General features: G+C 34.7%; 4 protein-coding genes across 4 annotated transcripts; all 4 read right to left on the bottom strand.

Annotated features, from left to right (window-relative positions):
• Nucleotides 1-865: 865 nt before the first annotated feature.
• LOC122837447 lies at nt 866-4,646 on the bottom strand. Its single transcript, XM_044127802.1, has 6 exons — nt 4,640-4,646; nt 4,153-4,497; nt 3,701-4,067; nt 3,135-3,229; nt 2,898-2,907; nt 866-1,235 (listed from the first exon to the last, which is right to left on the bottom strand). Exons 1-6 carry the CDS (start codon nt 4,644-4,646, stop codon nt 866-868), a joined length of 1,194 nt encoding a protein of 397 aa, XP_043983737.1.
• Nucleotides 4,647-7,285: 2,639 nt separating this feature from the next.
• On the bottom strand, nt 7,286-10,236 carry LOC122837448. The gene is made up of 5 exons (XM_044127803.1): nt 10,194-10,236; nt 9,743-10,087; nt 9,307-9,639; nt 8,643-8,736; nt 7,286-8,278 (listed from the first exon to the last, which is right to left on the bottom strand). The coding sequence occupies exons 1-4, from the start codon at nt 10,234-10,236 to the stop codon at nt 8,645-8,647; spliced, it is 813 nt and encodes a 270-aa protein (XP_043983738.1). The 3' UTR covers nt 7,286-8,278; nt 8,643-8,644.
• A 966-nt stretch (nt 10,237-11,202) lies between these two features.
• LOC122837450 lies at nt 11,203-15,007 on the bottom strand. The gene is made up of 6 exons (XM_044127804.1): nt 14,965-15,007; nt 14,802-14,858; nt 14,085-14,417; nt 13,419-13,532; nt 12,535-12,581; nt 11,203-11,628 (listed from the first exon to the last, which is right to left on the bottom strand). The coding sequence occupies exons 1-6, from the start codon at nt 15,005-15,007 to the stop codon at nt 11,482-11,484; spliced, it is 741 nt and encodes a 246-aa protein (XP_043983739.1). The 3' UTR covers nt 11,203-11,481.
• Nucleotides 15,008-18,037: 3,030 nt separating this feature from the next.
• On the bottom strand, nt 18,038-20,438 carry LOC122837451. The gene is made up of 5 exons (XM_044127805.1): nt 19,849-20,438; nt 19,398-19,742; nt 18,966-19,301; nt 18,261-18,412; nt 18,038-18,043 (listed from the first exon to the last, which is right to left on the bottom strand). The coding sequence occupies exons 1-5, from the start codon at nt 19,904-19,906 to the stop codon at nt 18,038-18,040; spliced, it is 897 nt and encodes a 298-aa protein (XP_043983740.1). The 5' UTR covers nt 19,907-20,438.
• Between the last annotated feature and the right edge of the window lie 1,580 nt (nt 20,439-22,018).

Below are 22,018 nucleotides of genomic sequence, written 5' to 3' on the forward strand. Positions count from 1 at the left end.
CGATGACCACAGGCACCACTGTGGTCTTCACCTTCCAGGCCCTTTCCCTGCCAGTACCTTGCACCCTGCTGTTATGTGTTGGACTGTCTCAGGGGCCTCCTTGCACAACCTACACCTTGGGTCTTGTCTGGTGTGGTAGATGTGGGCCTCAATTGCTCTGGTGTTTAGGCCCTGTTCCTGGGCGGCCATGATGAGGGCCTCTGTGCTTTTTCCAGCCATTGGTAGGACTTTCTGATGTCAGCCACTTCGGTTATTTGCCGGTGGTACATCCCATGCAGGGGCTTGTCCTCCCATGATGGTTCCTCCGGCACCTCAGCTTCTTCCCCATTGTTTTTTGAGACATTCACTGAGCACATTGTCTGTTGAGGCTTTGTCCCTGATGTATCTATGGATCTTGGATGTCTCGTCTTGGATGTCTTTGCGGTTCGTGTAGAGTCTCAGGGTGCTGGATTGTGGCCTTTTCTTTTTCTTGTGATCTCATCAAGGTTGCCATTTGCTTGTATTTGTAACCTTCCTCTATATCTGCTATTGTTCCTTCTGGGAGTGAGATCCCTTCTGTGCGGATGACCTTCCCTCTCTTTGTAACCATCCGAAGTTTCTGACTCAATTCCATTGAGTTTGGTCCTGTTGATGTTGTACATCTCTAAGCATTCGATGATCAAGTGTGTGAGTTCAGGTTGGTGTGTCGGGTTTTGCAGTCTCTGGCAACTGTGTGGTCTACAAGGAGTTGGTGTTTGGCTCCTCTGCTATTTACTCCGATGCCCTTCTGTGCTCATGTATTGATCCATGTGTTTGCTTATCTTTGTTGGATCCTTCTGGATCAGGATTGTGCGCCAGTAGGCATGGATCTTGTCTGTCCAGTTTTTCATACCTGAGACTCTTTCATCTGCTTCACATTCTCAATTTCACTCAGCCGTTGTAATTGGCGCCGAGGAGGTCTGTCTGTCATTCCTGTTATGATTCTATTTCTCAGGTCCGTTGCAGCCTCGTTCAGCTCTGTTTCCGTCATTGTGGCTGCATACTCCCTCTCTGGGCGGGGGCTTGTAGTTAAGCCCCGCCCTCTCTGACATCCAGGTTCCTCCTCTTCGCCGTAGCGTTTGTGTTGTGCTTCGTCAATCTCAAGCTGTGATAGCAGCTGCCGTTTGCGGATGTTGGAACACTGAGCTACTAGCTGTTTAGCACTTAGTGTGGACTGGGGATGTCGAAGTAACCATTCCTCCCTCAGTCTTTGCAGTCTTTGAATTTAAACAAAAAACAATTCATGATCTCATGTACTTTTAACTTTGGAACAGTTCTACAGTTTATGTCAAACCTACCTTCACAATGTCCAACAACTGATCGTTTTATGTAGACAATAAGAGCAACAATTAGAGTCACGCAGCATGAGTAGTAGCATTCCAACAGATCCAAGTTTTCACCTCTTGCCCATTTCCGCTTCGTTGTCCGCCTCGTTGTTCCAGTAGCCCATTTATCGTCAAGGTGCTCTGGTTCCCCAGCACCTGACGCAGACCTTGTTTGGCCGGGCGACCTCTGAGCCGGCATGTTTCCTTGCTTCTTTGTGTCTCTCATGTTATGAGGTAGGCTGTAGCTTGAAGGATCTTGCCTAAGGACCCAGACAGGATAGCGCCCTTTTTCCGGTTTCGACCTGGATTCGTACCCGGGTCGACCGGGTGAAAAACCGCTGACTTATCTATTGAGCTATCCTGCCATATATATATATATATATATATATCTATATATATATATATATATCTATATATATATCTATATATCTATATATATCTATATATATATTCTACTTTTGAAATAAACTAAATGAATGGTGGTTTTCTATATGTATATTATATGTATATTTGCATGATTTTAGCTGCAACAATAGTTTTTTTTACATATTTCTCTATTTAAAAACAACACATGAACTACACCATAACAAGCAAAATAGAGGAATACTTCCTAAGATCTACATGTAGTTACCATTCTTCTTTAACCATCTATCCTTGTCTTTCTGGACAAACAAAGAGACAGATATATAGATATAGATAAAACTATTATTGTCCTTTCTTATATATGTAGCCTATATGTAAGTACAAAATTCAGCTGAAGCTATTTTGGACTGCTCTAGTAGTCGCTAGCTTAGATTGCTGAATGCCAAAACTAGATCTCAACATGCGCTATGAATGACTTCTGAAAACCACATTGTGAAGGGGTTGCTAGATCTATATTTACAAGTGCAGAGGAACATATGAACCTTGGCATATAAGCAATATATAAATGTGCACCAAAGGAAGAATTAATTTTCTAAATCAAAATGTACAACTGGTTTTTAGATGCAACAAATATGGTGTAAAATCCATCTTTTGCCAGGAAACAGGAAGGATCATAATTTATAAAACCCAGGAGAATTTATTGGTAACTTTAGCCAAATGATGTGCAATAGATGTGCATGTGCTGTTAATAGATTGCAGTACTGAACCCCAATCTGAGAACCCCAAACTACAAATAAATAGTAGTTCATTTTCAGTTGCAAATTCAGGTCCTAAGTTTATCATACTTGTAAATTCAAATATTTCCCTTCTCTAAACCTTTACAAATATTCTGCACACTTCATACTAAGTAGCCACTGATTTCCTACTTTTTTTTAGAGAGAGAATTAGAAACTCATGCTAAACCTGATCCACTACAATTGCGTTTCTTTTTTTTTTTTTTTTTCCCCCACCAGGGGTCTTTTGTGGGCTCTAGTGTCCCTTATATGACAGTAGGCTGATAGGAAAGGGAGGGGAAGACATGCGGCAAATGTTGGCCAGGTCCAGGAATCAAACCCGCGACGGCTGCATCGAGGACTAAAGGCCTCCAAATATGGATCACGCTATCCCCTACGCCACCACAGCACGCCCTACAGTTGCGTTTCTTAAAGGAAAAAGACATTGTTCTCATATAACTGAGTGTTTGCATTGTATCAAAAATATTAATAGGAGAGAAGAAATTCATGCATAATTTATCATAGAGTGCTGAGTAAAAACTTGAAATAGATGTAGTAACATGCACTTTTATATGTTTGAATTTAAACAAAAAACAATTCATGATCTCATGTACCTTTAACTTTGGAACAGTTCTACAGTTTATGTCAAACCTACCTTCACAATGTCCAACAACTGATCGTTTTATGTAGACAATAAGAGCAACAATTAGAGTCACGCAGCACGCCAACAGCACACTAAGTACAAGAACAGATGAACTGAGACGAGAACCTGAAGGAACAGAAAAGTTAGTTTTAGTCGTGTATGTATTAGTAATAATTACAGCGAGTTACTGCAAACACTGAGATAAAAAGGTTCATATCTAATGATCACGTTGCACAAGTCAAGCTTACAAGTACACCATATCGGTTAAGTGAGAAATTATGAATTGAGTAAAAAAAATAAATAAAAGTGTGTTTTTATCCCAGGTATTTGGTTTTTGATTTAAAACAAACAACGCTATTCTATTTTGACCCAGCAGAAACATGATTGAGAAAAAAACAATTCAATAAAAAAAGGTCAGGTTATTATTCAGGTGAACTAAATTAATTGTAAACACCAAAATGTTGTATTTAATTCAAATAAATTTATCATTTTCATAACATAACTTTTAGCTGTTTATCAATAATTTGTACATAACATACAAGTTATGTATTCTTACTATAAAAACAGTAATTTAAAAAAATAAATAGAATTTATTTGACTTACATGTTTCCACTTTAGTTCCTTCTCCAAACAAGATCTTCCCACATGTGACCACAGCACAGTAATATTTTCCACTATCTGAGGAGTTCTGTATAGTTTTTGACAGTCGGTAGACACAGCTCCTCTGCTGAGCATCACTGCTGTTTTTGTTAGTGTAAATAAAGCTTGAATGGGAGGCTCCGAATCCGACTCTGAACCAGTACACATTGTTTTTAGCTGGACATTGACCAGAGTTTACAGACGTCTTGGAGAGAAGAGAACAGTGGAGATTAACTGTGTCCCCCTCCTGGACTGATGTTGTCTCTGGAGTTTGTCTGACATGAGTCAGTGTTCGACATTCATGATCTAGGATGCAGTAAAAATAAACAGATTGTTAATAAAGACTATTATATGAAAATCTTTGATCTCTTTGAATAACAACAGAGCTTACCGTTTACAACCAAGTAGATCCCTGCAGCAAAATGCTTTACATATGCAGTCCCACTTTGACAGAAATATGTTGCTTCATCCTCTTTACTGATATTCTTGATAGTAAGAGAGTACTGAGAATCCTCCGCTGTTAAATTAAAGCGACTGTTGTTAAACTGTTCACTCAGTTTTTGTTTAGTCAAGCTTCCTGAAGCAACTGTCTGGAGCATATGTCCAAGTGGCTGCTTGTACCAATAGAAGTGGGTGCGCCCCGTCTTTGGAACTGGACAATGCAGAGTAACATTCCCACCAACTTCAACCAGTTCCAAAAGGGTCTGATGAGGAATTTCATTAGTCTGACTCAGGGCTGAAAAAAAAAATTTTAAATGATTAAAAATGTTAAATAAAGTCCATTGCATTACTTTGCAAAGCTTAGCTGAACTGAAAAGAAACTCCTCTATATTTGTGATCTAATAAATGTGAACATATTGAATAAAGGTGGTACTTACAAGCCATAGCGAGAAAAACCAGAGCAGATACTATTTTGGCCATTTTGAAAAATGAAAAAAAAAACAAAAACATACATACAAAAAAAACACCAGTCTAACACAACTGATTCCTTCCTCACTGAATGAAGGTTTAGCCTTATGATCTTCAATGTGTTCAAAGAGCAAATAGTTCTGATTGGCTAAAAAAGTAGAAGTGCACTCCCTTTAAAAATAAGCCAATCTATGATTGAATTAAGTAAACAGAGGTGAAAAATTTTTCAGAAAATATGAAAGTCTTAATTTTGATATAAAACAGAAAGACAAATAAAGGCACACTGAAAATACATTTCTCATACACACACACACACACACACACACATATATATATATATATATATATATATATATATATATATATATATATATATATATATATATATATATATATATATATATATATATATATATATATATATATATATATATATATATATATATATATATATATAAATAATGGTGGAGGTTGTTTTGGCATTGATTTTTAAAAGGAGAATGTGACTCACATGTAAAACGGGGCAACAAAGTTGATTCTTTTCTAAAGAAGTAAACTTCCAATACAGCTAATCTTTTGTTCCACTTGTTGCCTTCACAGCATCTGGAGGGAGTCTGGAGGAATGTTGCTCACAGTTGATCAAATTAACAAAACTGGTGGCCATTTTGTGAAAAATAAACTTCACACGCGATCGGACAATGATGACAATCAGCTTCTCTTAAGTAGAGCTTATCTTTTTCCAATTCCTGCATTTACATTATATACAGTATTTGATGATAACATTCTGATATTGGTTGGCACTGTGTTAAAACTAGTTCAGATCATATTAGATAAACCAGAACACAAATCAAGGCAAATATGACATGAGGTTCCTCAAGGCTCCATTTTGGGGTACTCTTATTCAGTATTTTTGTGATCCCACTACTTTAGAACATTGAGTATCACATCATCTAACACAACGTGTATTTTGATGATCAGTAGTGTTTTTCAATCATAGCATATGCATGATTCATTTGTAATGTGGATACAGAGTGGAATAGTTCTCTGACTGCAGGCGGTGTATACTGCAGAACAACTGTGAGACTGACTACAGTGCTTAGAAAGTGGTGGGTGCTGCAGGGGCTCAAACCAGCACTTTCTGCTCACTCAAGTCAGTTGATACAGAGCAATTGGTGCTTTCACAAGTCTTAATTAACAGAGTAAAGTCACTAATTTCTTTTTTCTGAAAATAAAATAGTGAAAAAAAACATTAAAAAGTTGTTAATGGGGACTGAAAAGTTGCTAACTATAGCAACAAAGTAGATTAGCTAGCAACATTGTTTTCCCCCATACTGAGCACACCTTCACTGCTCAACCACACACTTGTCCTAAAGTATCTATTCACTTTGGTGAAATTATTCAGTCAGTGCCGGGGTCATGTTATTACATCCGATTTAATTTTAATCATATGAAAAATACTGTTTTCTTTAAAAAAAAACAAAAAAAAAAACCTTACCATATTCACAGAAGCGAGAGCTTTAAAACATCTGCATCCTTTATAAGTTTCACCCTCTGGAAAGGAGCAGATGTTGGTCAAATGTAAATAAATGAAGGTGCTAATTCAGTCAGTTTTACTTCTGCAGTACGGAGGAGTGATGGTGCAGCTTTGAGAAAAAACAGGGTGACATAATTTAATCTCCAGATAAACCAAGCTACAGTGGAACAGTACAGTGGAGGAGCTGTATGGTATCATAATAGGTAAGAGTTTTTATTGAGCATTGTGATTTTTTTTTTCTTCTAATGTGTTTTTTGCGTGTGTAATTTTCAAGGTATTTGATGGTGCTAGAAATTGTTGAGGAGAAACAAATGCAAACCTGAATGTCAAAAATGAAAAATGTAGTGGCTAAAATCCTATATTTTAGGCTACTGGTTGTTGACTCTTGAAGGCGTTGGTCTTACGTGTGCTCAATTAATAATCAGGATGCCGAGCTTTTGTTTGACTTATAATAAAGTCATTTATTATTTGAACAATGTCCGTTGGTTTGCTATTTCCATTGCAGTTCACATAAATTGAAACATCAACCATCAACCAAGCACAGTAGAAAACTGTTGCCCCTTCCTATCAACAACACCTGAACACAATCATGGTAGACCTTAAATAACCCATCCCCCATTAGACACACAGAACTCAAAATGAAATACGCCCCCTGGTGGCGATAAACACAACAAAGGATAAATGGCTCCTACAGAAAATAAAAACTGCATTCGTCACAGACTCTCTTCTTTAATGTTGGATGTCAAAGGCAAGTAATAATAATAATAACAATAACCATAATGATACATTTTATTTAAAGCATATTTCAGAACACTCAAGGACATTGTGACAAGATAGAAACAACACAACAATAAACCAATCAACCGTAAGCAAATTACATAAATCAAACATTACAGAAAAGCTTTTGGGGAGCAATGTACATTCTTTGACTAATTTAATAATAATAATAATAATAATAATAATAATAATAATAATAATAATAATAATAATAATAATAATAATAATAATAATAATAATAATAATAATAAATCTAACTTATATAGCCATTTTACAACACTCAAAGACGCTTTACAAGGAAAGGAAAAACAGATGTTCATAAATTGTTTGACCAACAGGGTGCACTCAGTCTATCTTTAACATATTGGGTTTAAAGGACAAGATGATCCAGTAGACATAAAGCACAGCAGAAGGCTGTGCTTTATACTAACCACAAGATGGTTGTTCCAGGATACATTTTCATTTACACACCATAGCACTAAAGTCTATTACCTTACTTTTAATGTGCACAGTGTATATAACAAGGTCCTAATAATATGTGAAGGAATGTGTAAAACTAGCTAATGAGACATTTTTTGTTGCTTTTATGGAGTAACAAATATTTACGTGGAACTGGTTGCAGAGATATTTGTTAATTTCATGTCAATTAGGAATCACAACCTTTTTTGGTGTGAAAGGCTTTACATATTTTGTAGTTTAAAAATGCTTCATAATGTGTATACCATCTTTGAACCACTGTTCGTATTGTGGATTAAGAAATTGACAAGCTGGAACTGCTGCTACTAGAGATGTACCTAATATGTACCCCATTTTAATAAGTATTACATCAATTCCACCAATGCAACATGAAAGTAGCATGAACAAATATTTAATCACAGTGTATAAACAGCATGTATAATATTATATAAAAATTTAAAAAAACTTCACATAAATGCTTTTTCACCCCCTTTTGCTTGTTAAAAATAATGTAATAATTCAGAAGAAAATAGACAAAGATAATTCTATGAAAAGAAATTTACATTACTAGGTAAGATTATAGAAATAAAAATTATACAGTGGAGAGTCAGTCTCATGTCTAAAAACAACATCTTGCAAAATTTAGGGCAGAAAGTTTCTGTTGTCTTCTTCACAAAGCTGAACGCAAAGAAAGCTTACAAGAAATGTTTTGGGTATTTTATACACTTAGAAGAACAGATATTCTCTTCTCAAAAGGTAAAGTCAGTTGATAGACGATAATCCCCCATTTCTTCCTTCTTGCAGTGCAGAAAAACTTAGTAAGCAGATTCCTGTTTGGATCCTAAAAAAAATTGTTTCAAGAAATATCAGAACTGGAGACAAAATAATATGGGATGTATTTCATATGGCTTAATGTGAGTTTTCAAAATATAGAAAATAAGAACTGCAAGTATTGTGTAAGCAAATTCATACACTTGAGCATCAACATGCTTGTAACTACATGCCGTGTCAGTTGATCAAATTAGTAAAAGGCAGAAAAGTAGAAATATTCTAAATTGATGCATACTCAACTGTTCCTTAATTTTTAATTATTTTTATTTTTTTTTGCTAATTTTCAAAGAATTGAGCAGGTGTTTTGTGATATTCTACCAGCAAACGGTTTTGTAATAAACTATAAGAGTTTAGAAACAAAAGTATAATCTTACCTTTAATCTCTGGAGAATATAAGAATTGAAATCACAATCACACAAAGACCCAACAGCAAACCCAAGACAATTAGAAGAGGTTCCAAAGGTTTACCTTGCAAAAGAGATAAATAAATACATTACTAAATAAATAAATACATATCAGATGTTATTTGTTAAGCTTCAATTCAATTATTAAATGTGTTTCTGACAAGCAAATCTACTTGCATAAGGAATTGTTAATTAATACATATTTGGTCAAATAAACTGATTTTATTACTAAGATTATGCTAACTATTGATCTATAAAAATCTAAAAAGAAATGATGTATGATTCTACTTTTTTCCCCAAGAAAGTACATAAGGAAAAGGGCAAATTTATCAACTCTAAGTAAGGAAATGTACAGAACGATCTTGAAGTTATAATGTCAAACAGATGTTGGTACTGCACATCATAGAATTTAAAGTGATGATGAAATTTTGTATAAAAAAGCATATCATTTCAAAAGCTAAAAAAACACCAAAAAACAAAACAAACAACAAACAAATTTAATATTAGTTTATCTTGGTTCGAACATTGACAGTTGTCTCAGTCTTCAGCCCAACCTGATATCTAGTACAGAATGAAACTGTAGGATAAAAAACCCAGCTAGTGTTTCAAAGTACCTCTAATTTATCATACATACCTGTCTCTACTTTAGTTCCTTCTCCAAACAAGATCTTCCCACATGTGACCACAGCACAGTAATATATCCCAGTATCTGAGGAGTTCTGTATAGTTTTGGACAGCTGGGAGACACAGCTACTATTACTACTCCTGTTCTTCTGGGTGTAAATAAAACTCAGATAGGATTCTCCAAATCCAGCTCTGAACCAGTACACAATGTAATCAGATGGATTATGACTGGTGTTGTCTCTACTGCTGAAGTGAAGAGAACAGTGGAGATTAACTTTGTCCCCCTCCTGGACTGATGTTCCTGGAGATTGTCTGACATGAGTCAGTGTTCGACTTTCACAATCTAAAATGTAATAGAAACAAAAAACAAAAAAACTGTTAGACTATTACATGGAAATTTTGTCTGACCTAAAATTAAATGTTTGTTAAAACAAAACAAAGCTTACCATGTACGGCCAAGTATATCTCTGAAGAAAAACTCAGGGAATAAGCTCTTCCACTTTGACAGAAATATGTAGCTTCATCCTCTTTAATGATATCCTTGATAGTAAGAGAGTATTGAGAATCTCCTGCTGTAAATTTAAAGCGATTGTTGGGAAATTGTTCAGTCAGTTTCTGTTGGCCATGAACTGATGTAGCAACTGTCTGGAGCATATGTCCAAGCGGCTGCTTGTACCATTGGAAGAAGTTGCCTTCCTTGCTTGATCTTGGACAATGCAGAGTAACATTCCCACCAACTTCAACCACTTTCAAAGTGATCTGATGAGGAACCTCATTAGTTTGAGTCAGAGCTAAAAGGGGAGATGAATGTTAAATATTCGCCATACATGAGACACTATACTATGCAAAGAAACTCTTTAATTTATTAAAACATTTTATGTAAGGCTGTATACTTACATGCTGCAGTCAGAAGAATCAAAGCAGTCAGTTTTCTAATCATTGTGGTAAAATGCATTTTGCAGAACTGACAACTTGCTACCCAAATGAAGGTTTACTAACAATATCTCCAAAGTCTATAGAGTTAAAATTGTTGTGATTGGGTGAAAAGTGTAGAGTGCACTCCCTCTTATTTCCCTCTAATACAGTGTCTACATTTTGTTACAGCCTACATGGGTTGCTCAAACATCCCTTACTGATCAGCGTTATAATGCTTTTTGTTCCAATATCAGTCGAATATCGTAGCTGATAATGTTTTTATGTGAAGGTTTAGTTTTTAATTGTGACAATTTTTCAACACGATGTGGTTTCCTGTCTAAAAGAACCTGAAAAAGGAATTGATTCAATTGTAATGTGATAGCATGTAGTATTTAGATAATTTAATACTGAAAAGAAGATTGATTTATTCCTGCATTGAACACTGAAAGGGAACCTGGTACATTTTTAAGTTTTATATATATGTAAAGTTTAATCTTTGGTTAAGAGGTTCAGGTAAAGATTCATTATGGGATTGTTGTGTTCAGACTTGAGAGAACTTGAAAACTTCTATTGCATTTGGAATGTTGGCAGATGAATTGGGTTGAGCAGCAAGTGAAAATAAAAAAGGTTTTCTAGGCTATTAGGTTCTTAGTTTGTATATTTGTTTTGTGTTTAGAGGGTTCTTCCAGATATACAGCTCAATGAAGAGCTTAAGGATAGAGTTGGGCAAGAAGGGCCATTGGATTTATCTTAAAACATATGAGTAAACGCAGAGAAATCCTGAGGGTCAGTCACTGGGTAACATCATGTAAAATATTGAGAGAATAATTCTGAGGTCATTCTCAAATATCATAAAGAGATCTAATTTCACATGGAGGCCCTCCTGGGGTTGGTTGATGGGTGGGTTGGTAGGTTGGTCGGTTGGATGGATGGATGGATGGACAGATGGACGGACAAATGGACGGACGGATGGATAATGTAATAAGGATGTTGCAGGTTGCCAGGGAAATACTTTATTTTTGATAGAAATATGTAATGTTTTCACAGTGCATTATTGAACAATGTGAAATCTTGATTGTCAACAATTTTTATACATAGTTAATTTTTATACCATCATCCAATTCTATGAGAAAAAGTTTGCAAAAAGCAAGGTTGAAAACATTTTAGTAGTAAAATCTGCAGAGTGGCAAAACCAACAAACGCACAATGTTAATTTGTTGTCAGTCATGCAAGCATGTTGTGTCCAAGCTCTACACACACATGTCCGGCTCTAAGACATTTCATGCAGTGTGGGACGACCTCCTCTTACAGCTGAGTACACACACTCTGGTGGTGGTTCTGTTCTCTTCTTTACACCTCTTGTCTTCCTTGTGGAGAAATTAAGAGCTACATAATTGGCTTCATCTCCATGAGCACCCTGCAAATAATTATTTTGCATTACTTACTGGAATAAAGCAAATTATTAATGTCATGTTTGAGTTTCGCCAATTCATATCCCCATTTAGAGTATTGCCATTTTGTCCCATCCTGCTTCCACTTTGTTATTTCACATAAAGCATTTCAAAATGCATAGTCACACCATAGGGTGGCCTTTTTTTTCTGTATGGTTAGGTATGTTGTTGAATTGTGATGATAGTGTATCAATCAGACATATACTTTAATTTAATTTTACCATAACTGAAATATGCAATTCATTCTGATTTATTTTGGTTATGATCCATGTTTGGGCCAGATGACTTGAAATACCATCATCTGATTTTATTAGAAAAAGTCTGTAATTACAAAATGTAATGTCATTTTGTAATGACATTACAAAAAGTAATGTCATTACTTTTTGTAATGACATTACAGACATTACAAAAAGTCTGTAATGTCTATATCACATTAAAGCATCAGTGAATGACCTAGATGTTGCATATTGAACTAATAATGCAAATGTTGTAGTAGTAGACCATGGGTATACTATATAAATTACTGATTCTTGATCAATTCAATTTACATGATAGAGAACAATGTTTTATACCTAAAAACATCAGGTAAGAAACAAATAAAACAATAAAGGTACAAAATGGCAAAGGTGCACAATAACCAACACCCTGTAGTTCCAGTAACTCAAAGTCTTGTTTTATAATACCATCACAGTTGCTCATGATGAAGTTTACAATTAAAATTAATCAGCAAAACCTTCACCGTAGTAATAACATTCTTCCTAATGGTATTACAACCTAGTAGGTACCATTAGGTAGAACGCCTGAATTGTCCTAAAAATTTACAATAAGTGTATTTGTCTTTAAATTTGACGCATTGTGGCAACCAGACTTACTGTGTCATTTGGTTGGTTTCCTAGTGTCTTCTGCCGTCCAGACGGGCCTGTATTTCCCATGTCAACAGAAATAAATCTGTCAGAATGAGCCAAGATTAAAACTAAGATTTCCTAAAGTGTACAAAATCAGCCTTTCAGCAGAATTTATCGCAAAAGTAGTGTTCTGTGAATGTACAAGTGAATGTTTTTTTTCTTTTTGGCTTTGTACAATTTTATCTGTAGCAAATCATTCTTTCAGTTTTCCAATTTATATTATTCTGTTTATTTTAAAAAAGACATACATCCACCCATACACACACTCACACACACACATGCATATATATGAAACAGGAAGGTTCATAATTAAAACCTGGATCTATCTAGCAAAATGTTAAATATGCTCATATGCTGTCAGATTTTGCTGCCCTCAACAGTAGACTACAGTATTAACCTTTGATTTTCTACCACAACGAAAATAGGTTTCAAATTTAGTTGCAAAGACCATCAGATTTCTAAATTTAAATATTTTCCTTCTCTAAAGCTTCAGAATAATTTCAGTATTCTGAAATTACTTAAGACTAATGCAGCTGTTGATTTCCTTTCATGGTTTTATCATGGAGAGAATCAGGTCAGGCTAAATCACATCAGCTACAACTGGGAAAAAAAACCTTTCAGCTGTAACTGTCAAATATAAAATTTATATTGTAGCAAAATGATTGGACAAATTAATAAATTAAGAGATAATAAATTAATACATATGTTATACTGACTAGGCACTTGAAATAGTTCTAATAGTATACATTTGAATATGCTTAAATTTAAATGAACCTTGAATACCCTGATAGAATAACTCAAAATCTCATCTACCTTTGTTTTTGTAACAGTTCTGTATATGACAAACCTACCTTCAAAATGTCCACAAACTTTTAGTTTTATGTATACAATAAGAGAAATAATTAGCGTCACACAGCACGCCAACAGCACACTAAGTACAAGAACAGCTGGATTGAATTGTGAACCTGAAGGAGCAGAAAAGACAAAGAAAAGACTTAATATTGTATGTATTAGTAATAATTACACTGTTATTTCAAACACTCTGAGATCAAGTGGTCCATAATTAATGTTCAGTTAACTAAGTCGAGCAAATTAAGTTGGACATAAATATATCATATCAGACAGGTGTGAAGTCTTTAGTACATAAGAGTAAAAAGGGGAATTGTTTGTCCTGAGCATTTTGTTTTTACTTCCAACCAAGAAAAGAAATTTTAATATTACAATAAGTAGGCATGCAAGAAAAAGCATGTTCTAGGAAACAATTTTTGTCAGACATTGTATGACGTTGTCAGTTGTCTTCATGAGATAATCTAAATAATCAACTTTTTCTTTTCAGATGAACTATCTGTATGGTAAAATGTTACCTACTGTGTAATATTTCAAAAATATTAGGTATTTCTAAATCACATTCAATTTTGAACTGTTTATTAATTGAAACCATTAATAATTTCAGGATTTAGCAGTGAAGATACTTTTTTGGATGCTACCTCAAAATGCATATGATTGATTATACGTACTCATCTCTACTTTAGTTCCTTCTCCAAACAAGATCTTTCCACATGTGACCACAGCACAGTAATATATCCCAGTATCTGAGGAGTTCTGTATAGTTTTGGACAGCTGGGAGACACAGCTACTATTACTGCTCCTGTTCTTCTGGGTGTAAATAAAACTTAGATGGGATTCTCCAAATCCAGCTCTGAACCAGTACACATTGTAATCAGATGGATTATGACTGGTGTTGTCTCTACTGCTGGGGTTAAGAGAACAGTGGAGATTAACTTTGTCCCCCTCCTGGACTGATGTTCCTGGAGTTTGTCTGACTTGAGTCAGTGTTCGACTTTCACAATCTAAAGTGCAATAAAAATAAACAGGTTGTCAGACTATTCTGTGAAAATCTTGTCTAACACAAAATCATCTGTTTGATATAAAGTAACAAAGCTTACCGTGTACGGCCAAGTATATCCCTGTAGAAAAACTCTGAAAATAACCAGTTCCACTTTGACAGAAATATGTAGCTTCATCCTCTTTAATGACATTCTTGATAGTAAGAGTGTATTGAAAATCTCCTGCTGTAAATATAAAGCGATTGTTGGGAAATTGTTCACTCAGTTTTGGTTTGCTATAAACTGACGTAGCAACTGTCTGGAGCATATGTCCAAGCGGCTGCTTGTACCAGTGGATGAAGTTGCTTTCCTTGTTTGAACCTGGACAAAGCAGAGTAACATTCCCACCAACTTCAACCACTTTCAAAGTGATCTGATGAGGAACCTCATTAGTTTGAGTCAGAGCTAAAAGGGGAGATGAATGTTAAATATTAGCTATACATGAGAGACTATACTGTACAAAGAAACTCTTTAATTTATTAAAACATTTTATGTAAGGCTGTATACTTACATGCTGCAGTCAGAAGAATCAAAGCAGTCAGTTTTCTAATCATTGTGGTAAAATGCATTTTGCAGAACTGACAACTTGCTACCCAAATGAAGGTTTACTCACAATATCTTCAAAGTCTATAGAGTGAAAATTGTTGTGATTGGCTGAAAAGTGTAGAGTGCACTCCCTCTTATGTCCCTCTAATACAGTGTCTATATTTTGTTACAGCCTACATGGGTTGCTCAAACATCCCTTACTGATCAGCGTTATAATGCTTTTTGTTCCAATATCAGTTGAATATTGTAGCTGATAATGTTTTCATGTGAAGGTTTAGTTTTTAATTGTGACAATTTCTCAACACGATGTAGTTTTCTGTCTAAAAAAAACTAAAAAATGAATTGATTCAATTGTAACGTGATAGCATTTAGTATTTAGATAATGTACTACTGAAAAAAGATTAATTTATCCCTACATTGAACACTGAAGGGGAACCTGGTAATTTTTTAAGTTTTATATATACATATATATATATATATATATATATATATATAAAGTTTAACAAAAGATTAAAGAGGTTCAGGTAAAGATTCATCATGGGATTGTTGGGTTCAGACTTGAGAGAACTTGAAAACTTCTATTATATTTGAAATGTTGGCAGATAAATCGGGTTGAGCAGTAAGTGAAAAAGAAAAAGGTTTTCTAGGCTTGGAGCTTCTCAGTTTGTGTATTTGTTTTGTGTTTAGAGGGTTCTTCCAGATATACAGCTCAATGAAGCGCTTAATGACAGAGTTGGGCAGGAAGAGCAAAGGAAATGGACCATTGGGTTTATCTCAAAACATACGAGTAAACGCAGAGAAATCCTGAGGGTCAGTCACTGGGTAATATCATGTAGTATAATGAGAGAATAATTCTGAGGTCATTCTCAAATATCATAAAGAGATTTAATTTCACATGGAGGCCCTCCTGTGGTTGGTTGATTGGTGGGTTGGTAGGTTGGATGAATGAATGGATGGATGGATGGATGGATGGATGGATGGATGGATGGATGGATGGATGGATGGATGGATGGATGGACGGATGGACGGACGGATGGATGGATGGACGGATAATGTAATAAGGTTTTTGCAGGTTGCCAGGGAAATACTTTATTTTTGATAGAAACATGTAATGTTTTCACAGTGCATTATTGAACAATGTGAAATCTTGATTGTCAACAATTTCTATACATAGTTACTTTTTATACCATCATCCAATTCTATGAGAAAAAGTTTGCAAAAAGCTAGGTTGAAAACATTTTAGTAATAAAATCTGCAGAGATGAAAAACCAACAAACGCACAATGTTAATTTGTTGTCAGTCATGCAAGCATGTTGTGTCCAAGCTCTACACACACATGTCCTGCTCTAAGACATTTCATGCAGTGTGGGACGACCTCCTCTTACAGCTGAGTACACACACTCTGGTGGTGGTTCTGTTCTCTTCTTTACACCTCTTGTCTTCCTTGTGGAGAAATTAAGAGCTACATAATTGGCTTCATCTCCATGAGCACCCTGCAAATAATTATTTTTGCATTACTTACTGTAATAAAGCACATTATTAATGTCATGTTTGAGTTTCTCCAATTCATATCCCCATTTAGAGTATTGCCATTTTGTCCCATCCTGCTTCCACTTTGTTACTTCACATAAAGCATTTCATAATGCATAGTCACACCATAGAATGACTTTTTTTTTCTGTATGGTTAGGTATGTTGAATTGTGGTGATAGTGTATCAATCAGACATATATTTTAATTTAATTTTACCATAACTGAAATATGCAACTCATTCTGATTTATTTTGGTTCTGATCCATGTTTGGGCCAGATGAATTGAAATACCATCATCTGATTTTATTAGAAAAAGTCTGTAATGTCTATATCACAGACAAAATGTAATGTCATTTTGTAATGACATTACAAAAAGTAATGTCATTACTTTTTATAATGACATTACAGACATTACAAAAAGTCTGTAATGTCTATATCACATTAAAGCATCAGTGAATGACCTAGATGTTGCATATAGAACAAATAATGCAAATGTTGTAGTAGTAGACCATGGGTATACTATATAAATTACTGATTCTTGATCAATTCAATTCACATGATAGAGAACAATCTTTTATACCTAAAAACATCAGGTAAGAAACAAATAAAACAATAAAGGTACAAAATGGCAAAGGTGCACAATAACCAACATCCTGTAGTTCCAGTAATCCAAAGTCTTTTTTTATAATACCATCACAGTTGCTCATGATGAAGTTTATAATTAAAATTAATCAGCAAAACCTTCACTGTAGTAATAACATTCTTCCTAATGATATTACAACCTAGTACCATTAGGTAGAACGCCTGAATTTTCCTAAAAATTTAAAATAAGTGTATTTGTCTTTAAATTTGACGCATTGTGGCAACCAGACTTACTGTGTCACTTTGTTTGTTTCCCAATGTCTTCTGCCGTCCAGAAGGGCCTGTATTTGCCATGTCAACAGAAATAAATCTATCAGAATGAGCCAAGATTAAAACTAACATTCCCTAAAGTGTACAAAATCAGCCTTTCAGCAGAATTTATCGCAAAAGTAGTGTTCTGTGAATGTACAAGTGAATGTTTTTTTCTTTTTTTTCTTTTTGGCTTTGTACAATTTTATCTGTAGCAAATCATTCTTTCAGTTTTCCAATTTATATTATTTTGTTTATTTTAAAAAAGACATACGTCCACCCATACAGACCCTCCCACACACACGTATATATATGAAACTGGACAGTTCATAATTAAAACCTGGATCTATCTAGCAAAATGTTAAATATGCTCATATGCTGTCAAACATTGCTGTCCTCAACAGTAGACTACAGTACTAAACTTTGAAATTCTACCACAAGGAAAATAGGTTTCAAATTTAGCTACAAAGACCACCAGATTTCTAAATTTAAATATTTTCCTTCTCTAAAGCTTCAGAATAATTTTAGTATTCTGAAATTACTTAAGACTAATGCAGCTGTTGATTTCCGATCATGGTTTTATCAAGGAAAGAATCAGGTCAGGCTAAATCACATCTGCTACAACTGTGAAAAAAAAAAAACTTTCAGCTGTAACTGTCAAATATAAAATTTATATCGTAGCAAAATGATTGGACAAGTTAATGAAATAGGAGATAATAAATTAATGCATATGTTATACTGACTAGACACTTGAAATAGTTCTGATAGTATACATTTGAATATGCTTAAATTTAAATAAACCTTGAATACCCTGATAGAAATAACTCAAAATCTCATCTACCTTTGTTTTTGGAAGAGTTCTGTACATGACAAACCTACCTTCAAAATGTCCACAAACTTTTAGTTTTATGTATACAATAAGAGAAATAATTAGCGTCACACAGCACGCCAACAGCACACTAAGTACAAGAACAGCTGGATTGAATTGTGAACCTGAAGGAGCAGAAAAGACAAAGAATAGACTTAATATTGTATGTATTAGTAATAATTACACTGTTATTTCAAACACTCTGAGATCAAGTGGTCCATAATTAATGTTCAGTTAACTAAGTCGAGCAAATTAAGTTGGACATAAATATATCAAATCAGAGAGGTGTGAAGTCTTTAGTACATAAGAGTAAAAAGGGGAATTGTTTGTCCTGAGCATTTTGTTTTTACTTCCAACCAAGAAAATAAATTTTTAATATTACAATAGGTTGGCATGTAAGAAAAAGCATGTTCTAGGAAACAATTTTTGTCAGACATTGTATGATGTTGTCAGTTGTCTTCATGAGATAATCTAAATAATCAAGTTTTCCTTTTCAAATGAACTATCTGTATGGTAAAATGTTACCTACTGTGTACTATTTCAAATAAATATTGTATTTCTAAACCACATTCAATTTTGAACTGTTTATTTATTGAAACCATTAATAATTTCAGGATTTAGCAGTGAAGATACTTTTTTGGATGCTACCTCAAAATGCATATGATTGATTATACGTACTCATCTTTACTTTAGTTCCTTCTCCAAACAAGATCTTTCCACATGTGACCACAGCACAGTAATATATCCCAGTATCTGAGGAGTTCTGTATAGTTTTGGACAGCTGGGAGACACAGCTACTATTACTGCTCCTGTTCTTCTTGGTGTAAATAAAACTCAGTTGGGATTCTCCAAATCCAGCTCTGAACCAGTACAAATTGTAATCCGATGGATTATGACTGGTGTTGTCTCTACTGCTGAAGTGAAGAGAACAGTGGAGATTAACTTTGTCCCCCTCCTGGACTGATGTTGTTTCTGGAGTTTGTCTGACATGAGTCAGTGTTCGACTTTCACAATCTAAAGTGCAATTAAAATAAACAGGTTGTCAGACTATTCTGTGAAAATCTTGTCTAACACAAAATCATCAGTCTGATATAAAATAACAAAGCTTACCGTGTACGGCCAAGTATATCTCTGAAGAAAAACTCAGGGAATAAGCTTTTCCACTTTGACAGAAATATGTAGCTTCATCCTCTTTAATGATATCCTTGATAGTAAGAGAGTATTGAGAATCTCCTGCTGTAAATTTAAAGCGATTGTTGGGAAATTGTTCAGTCAGTTTCTGTTGGCCATGAACTGATGTAGCAACTGTCTGGAGCATATGTCCAAGCGGCTGCTTGTACCATTGGAAGAAGTTTCCTTCCTTGCTTGATCTTGGACAATGCAGAGTAACATTCCCACCAACTTCAACCACTTTCAAAGTGATCTGATGAGGAACCTCATTAGTTTGAGTCAGAGCTAAAAGGGGAGATGAATGTTAAATATTAGCCATCCATGAGACACTATACTGTGCAAAGAAACTCTTTAATTTATTAAAACATTTTATGTAAGGCTGTATACTTACATGCTGCAGTCAGAAGAATCAAAGCAGTCAGTTTTCTAATCATTGTGGCAAAATGCATTTTGTAGAACTGACAACTTGCTGCCCAAATGAAGGTTTACTAACAATATCTCCAAAGTCTATAGAGTTAAAATTGTTGTGATTGGCTGAAAAGTGTAGAGTGCACTCCCTCTTATGTCCCTCTAATACAGTGTCTACATTTTGTTACAGCCTACATGGGTTGCTCAAACATCCCTTAGTGATCAGCGTTATAATGCTCTTTATTCAAATATCAGTTGAATATCGTGGCTGATAATGTTTTTATGTAAAGGTTTAGTTTTTAATTGTGACAATTTTTCAACACAATGTGGTTTTCTGTCTAAAAGAACCTGAAAAAGGAATTGATTCAATTGTAATGTGATAGCATGTAGTATTTAGATAATTTAATACTGAAAAGAAGATTGATTTATTCCTGCATTGAACACTGAAAGGGAACATGGTAAATTTTTAAGTTTTATATATATTTAAAGTTTAATCTTTGGTTAAGAGGTTCAGGTAAAGATTCATCATGGGATTGTTGTGTTCAGACTTGAGAGAACCTGAAAACTTCTATTGCATTTGGAATGTTGGCAGATGAATTGGGTTGAGCAGCAAGTGAAAAAAAAAGGTTTTCGAGGCTAGGAGCTTCTCAGTTTGTATATTTGTTTTGTGTTTAGAGGGTTCTTCCAGATATACAGCTCAATGAAGCGCTTAATGACAGAGTTGGGCGAGAAGAGCAAAGGAAATGGACCATTTATGTTAAAACATACAATTAAACGCAGAGAAATCCTGAGGGTCAGTCACTGGGTAACATCATGTAGTATAATGAGAGAATAATTCTGAGGTCATTCTCAAATATCATAAAGACATCTAATTTCACATGGAGGCCCTCTTGGGGTTGGTTGATGGGTGGGTTGGTAGGTTGGATGGATGGATGGATGGATGGATGGATGGATGGATGGATGGATGGATGGATGGACGGACGGATGGATAATGTAATAAGGATCTGGCAGGTTGCCAGGGAAATACTTTATTTTTGATAGAAACATGCAATGTTTTCACAGTGCATTATTGAACAATGTGAAATCTTGATTGTCAACAATTTTTATACATAGTTACTTTTTATACCATCATCCAATTCTATGAGAAAAAGTTTGCAAAAAGCTAGGTTGAAAACATTTTAGTAATAAAATCTGCAGAGATGAAAAACCAACAAACGCACAATGTTAATTTGTTGTCAGTCATGCAAGCATGTTGTGTCCAAGCTCTACACACACATGTCCTGCTCTAAGACATTTCATGCAGTGTGGGACGACCTCCTCTTACAGCTGAGTACACACACTCTGGTGGTGGTTCTGTTCTCTTCTTTACACCTCTTGTCTTCCTTGTGGAGAAATTAAGAGCTACATAATTGGCTTCATCTCCATGAGCGCCCTGCAAATAATTATTTTGTATTACTTACTGGAATAAAGCACATTATTAATGTCATGTTTGAGTTTCTCCAATTCATATCCCCATTTAGAGTATTGCCATTTTGTCCCATCCTGCTTCCACTTTGTTACTTCACTTAAAGGATTTCAAAATGCATAGTCACATCATAGGGTGACGGGATTTTTTCTGTATGGTTAGGTATGTTGTTGAATTATGGCGACAGTGTATCAATCAGACATATACTTTAATTTAATTTTACCATAACTGAAATATGCAACTCATTCTGATTTACTTTGGTTCTGATTCATGTTTGAGCCAGATGACTTGAAATACCATCATCTGATTTTATGAGAAAAAGTCTGTAATGTCTATATCACATTAAAGCATCAGTGAATGACCTAGATGTTACATATTGAACTAATAATGCAAATGTTGTAGTAGTAGACTATGGGTATATTATATAAATTACTGATTCTTGATCAATACAATTCACATGATAGAGAACAATGTTTTATACATAAAAACATCAAGTAAGAAACAAATAAAACAATAAAGGTACAAAATGGCAAAGGTGCACAATAACCAACACCCTGTAGTTCCAGTAATCCAAAGTCTTGTTTTATAATACCATCACAGTTGCTCATGATGAAGTTTATAATTAAAATTAATCAGCAAAACCTTCACTGTAGTAATAACATTCTTCCTAATGGTATTACAACCTAGT

The sequence above is a fragment of the Gambusia affinis genome, linkage group LG09, assembly GCF_019740435.1.
Source record: "Gambusia affinis linkage group LG09, SWU_Gaff_1.0, whole genome shotgun sequence".
Taxonomy (NCBI): domain Eukaryota; kingdom Metazoa; phylum Chordata; class Actinopteri; order Cyprinodontiformes; family Poeciliidae; genus Gambusia; species Gambusia affinis.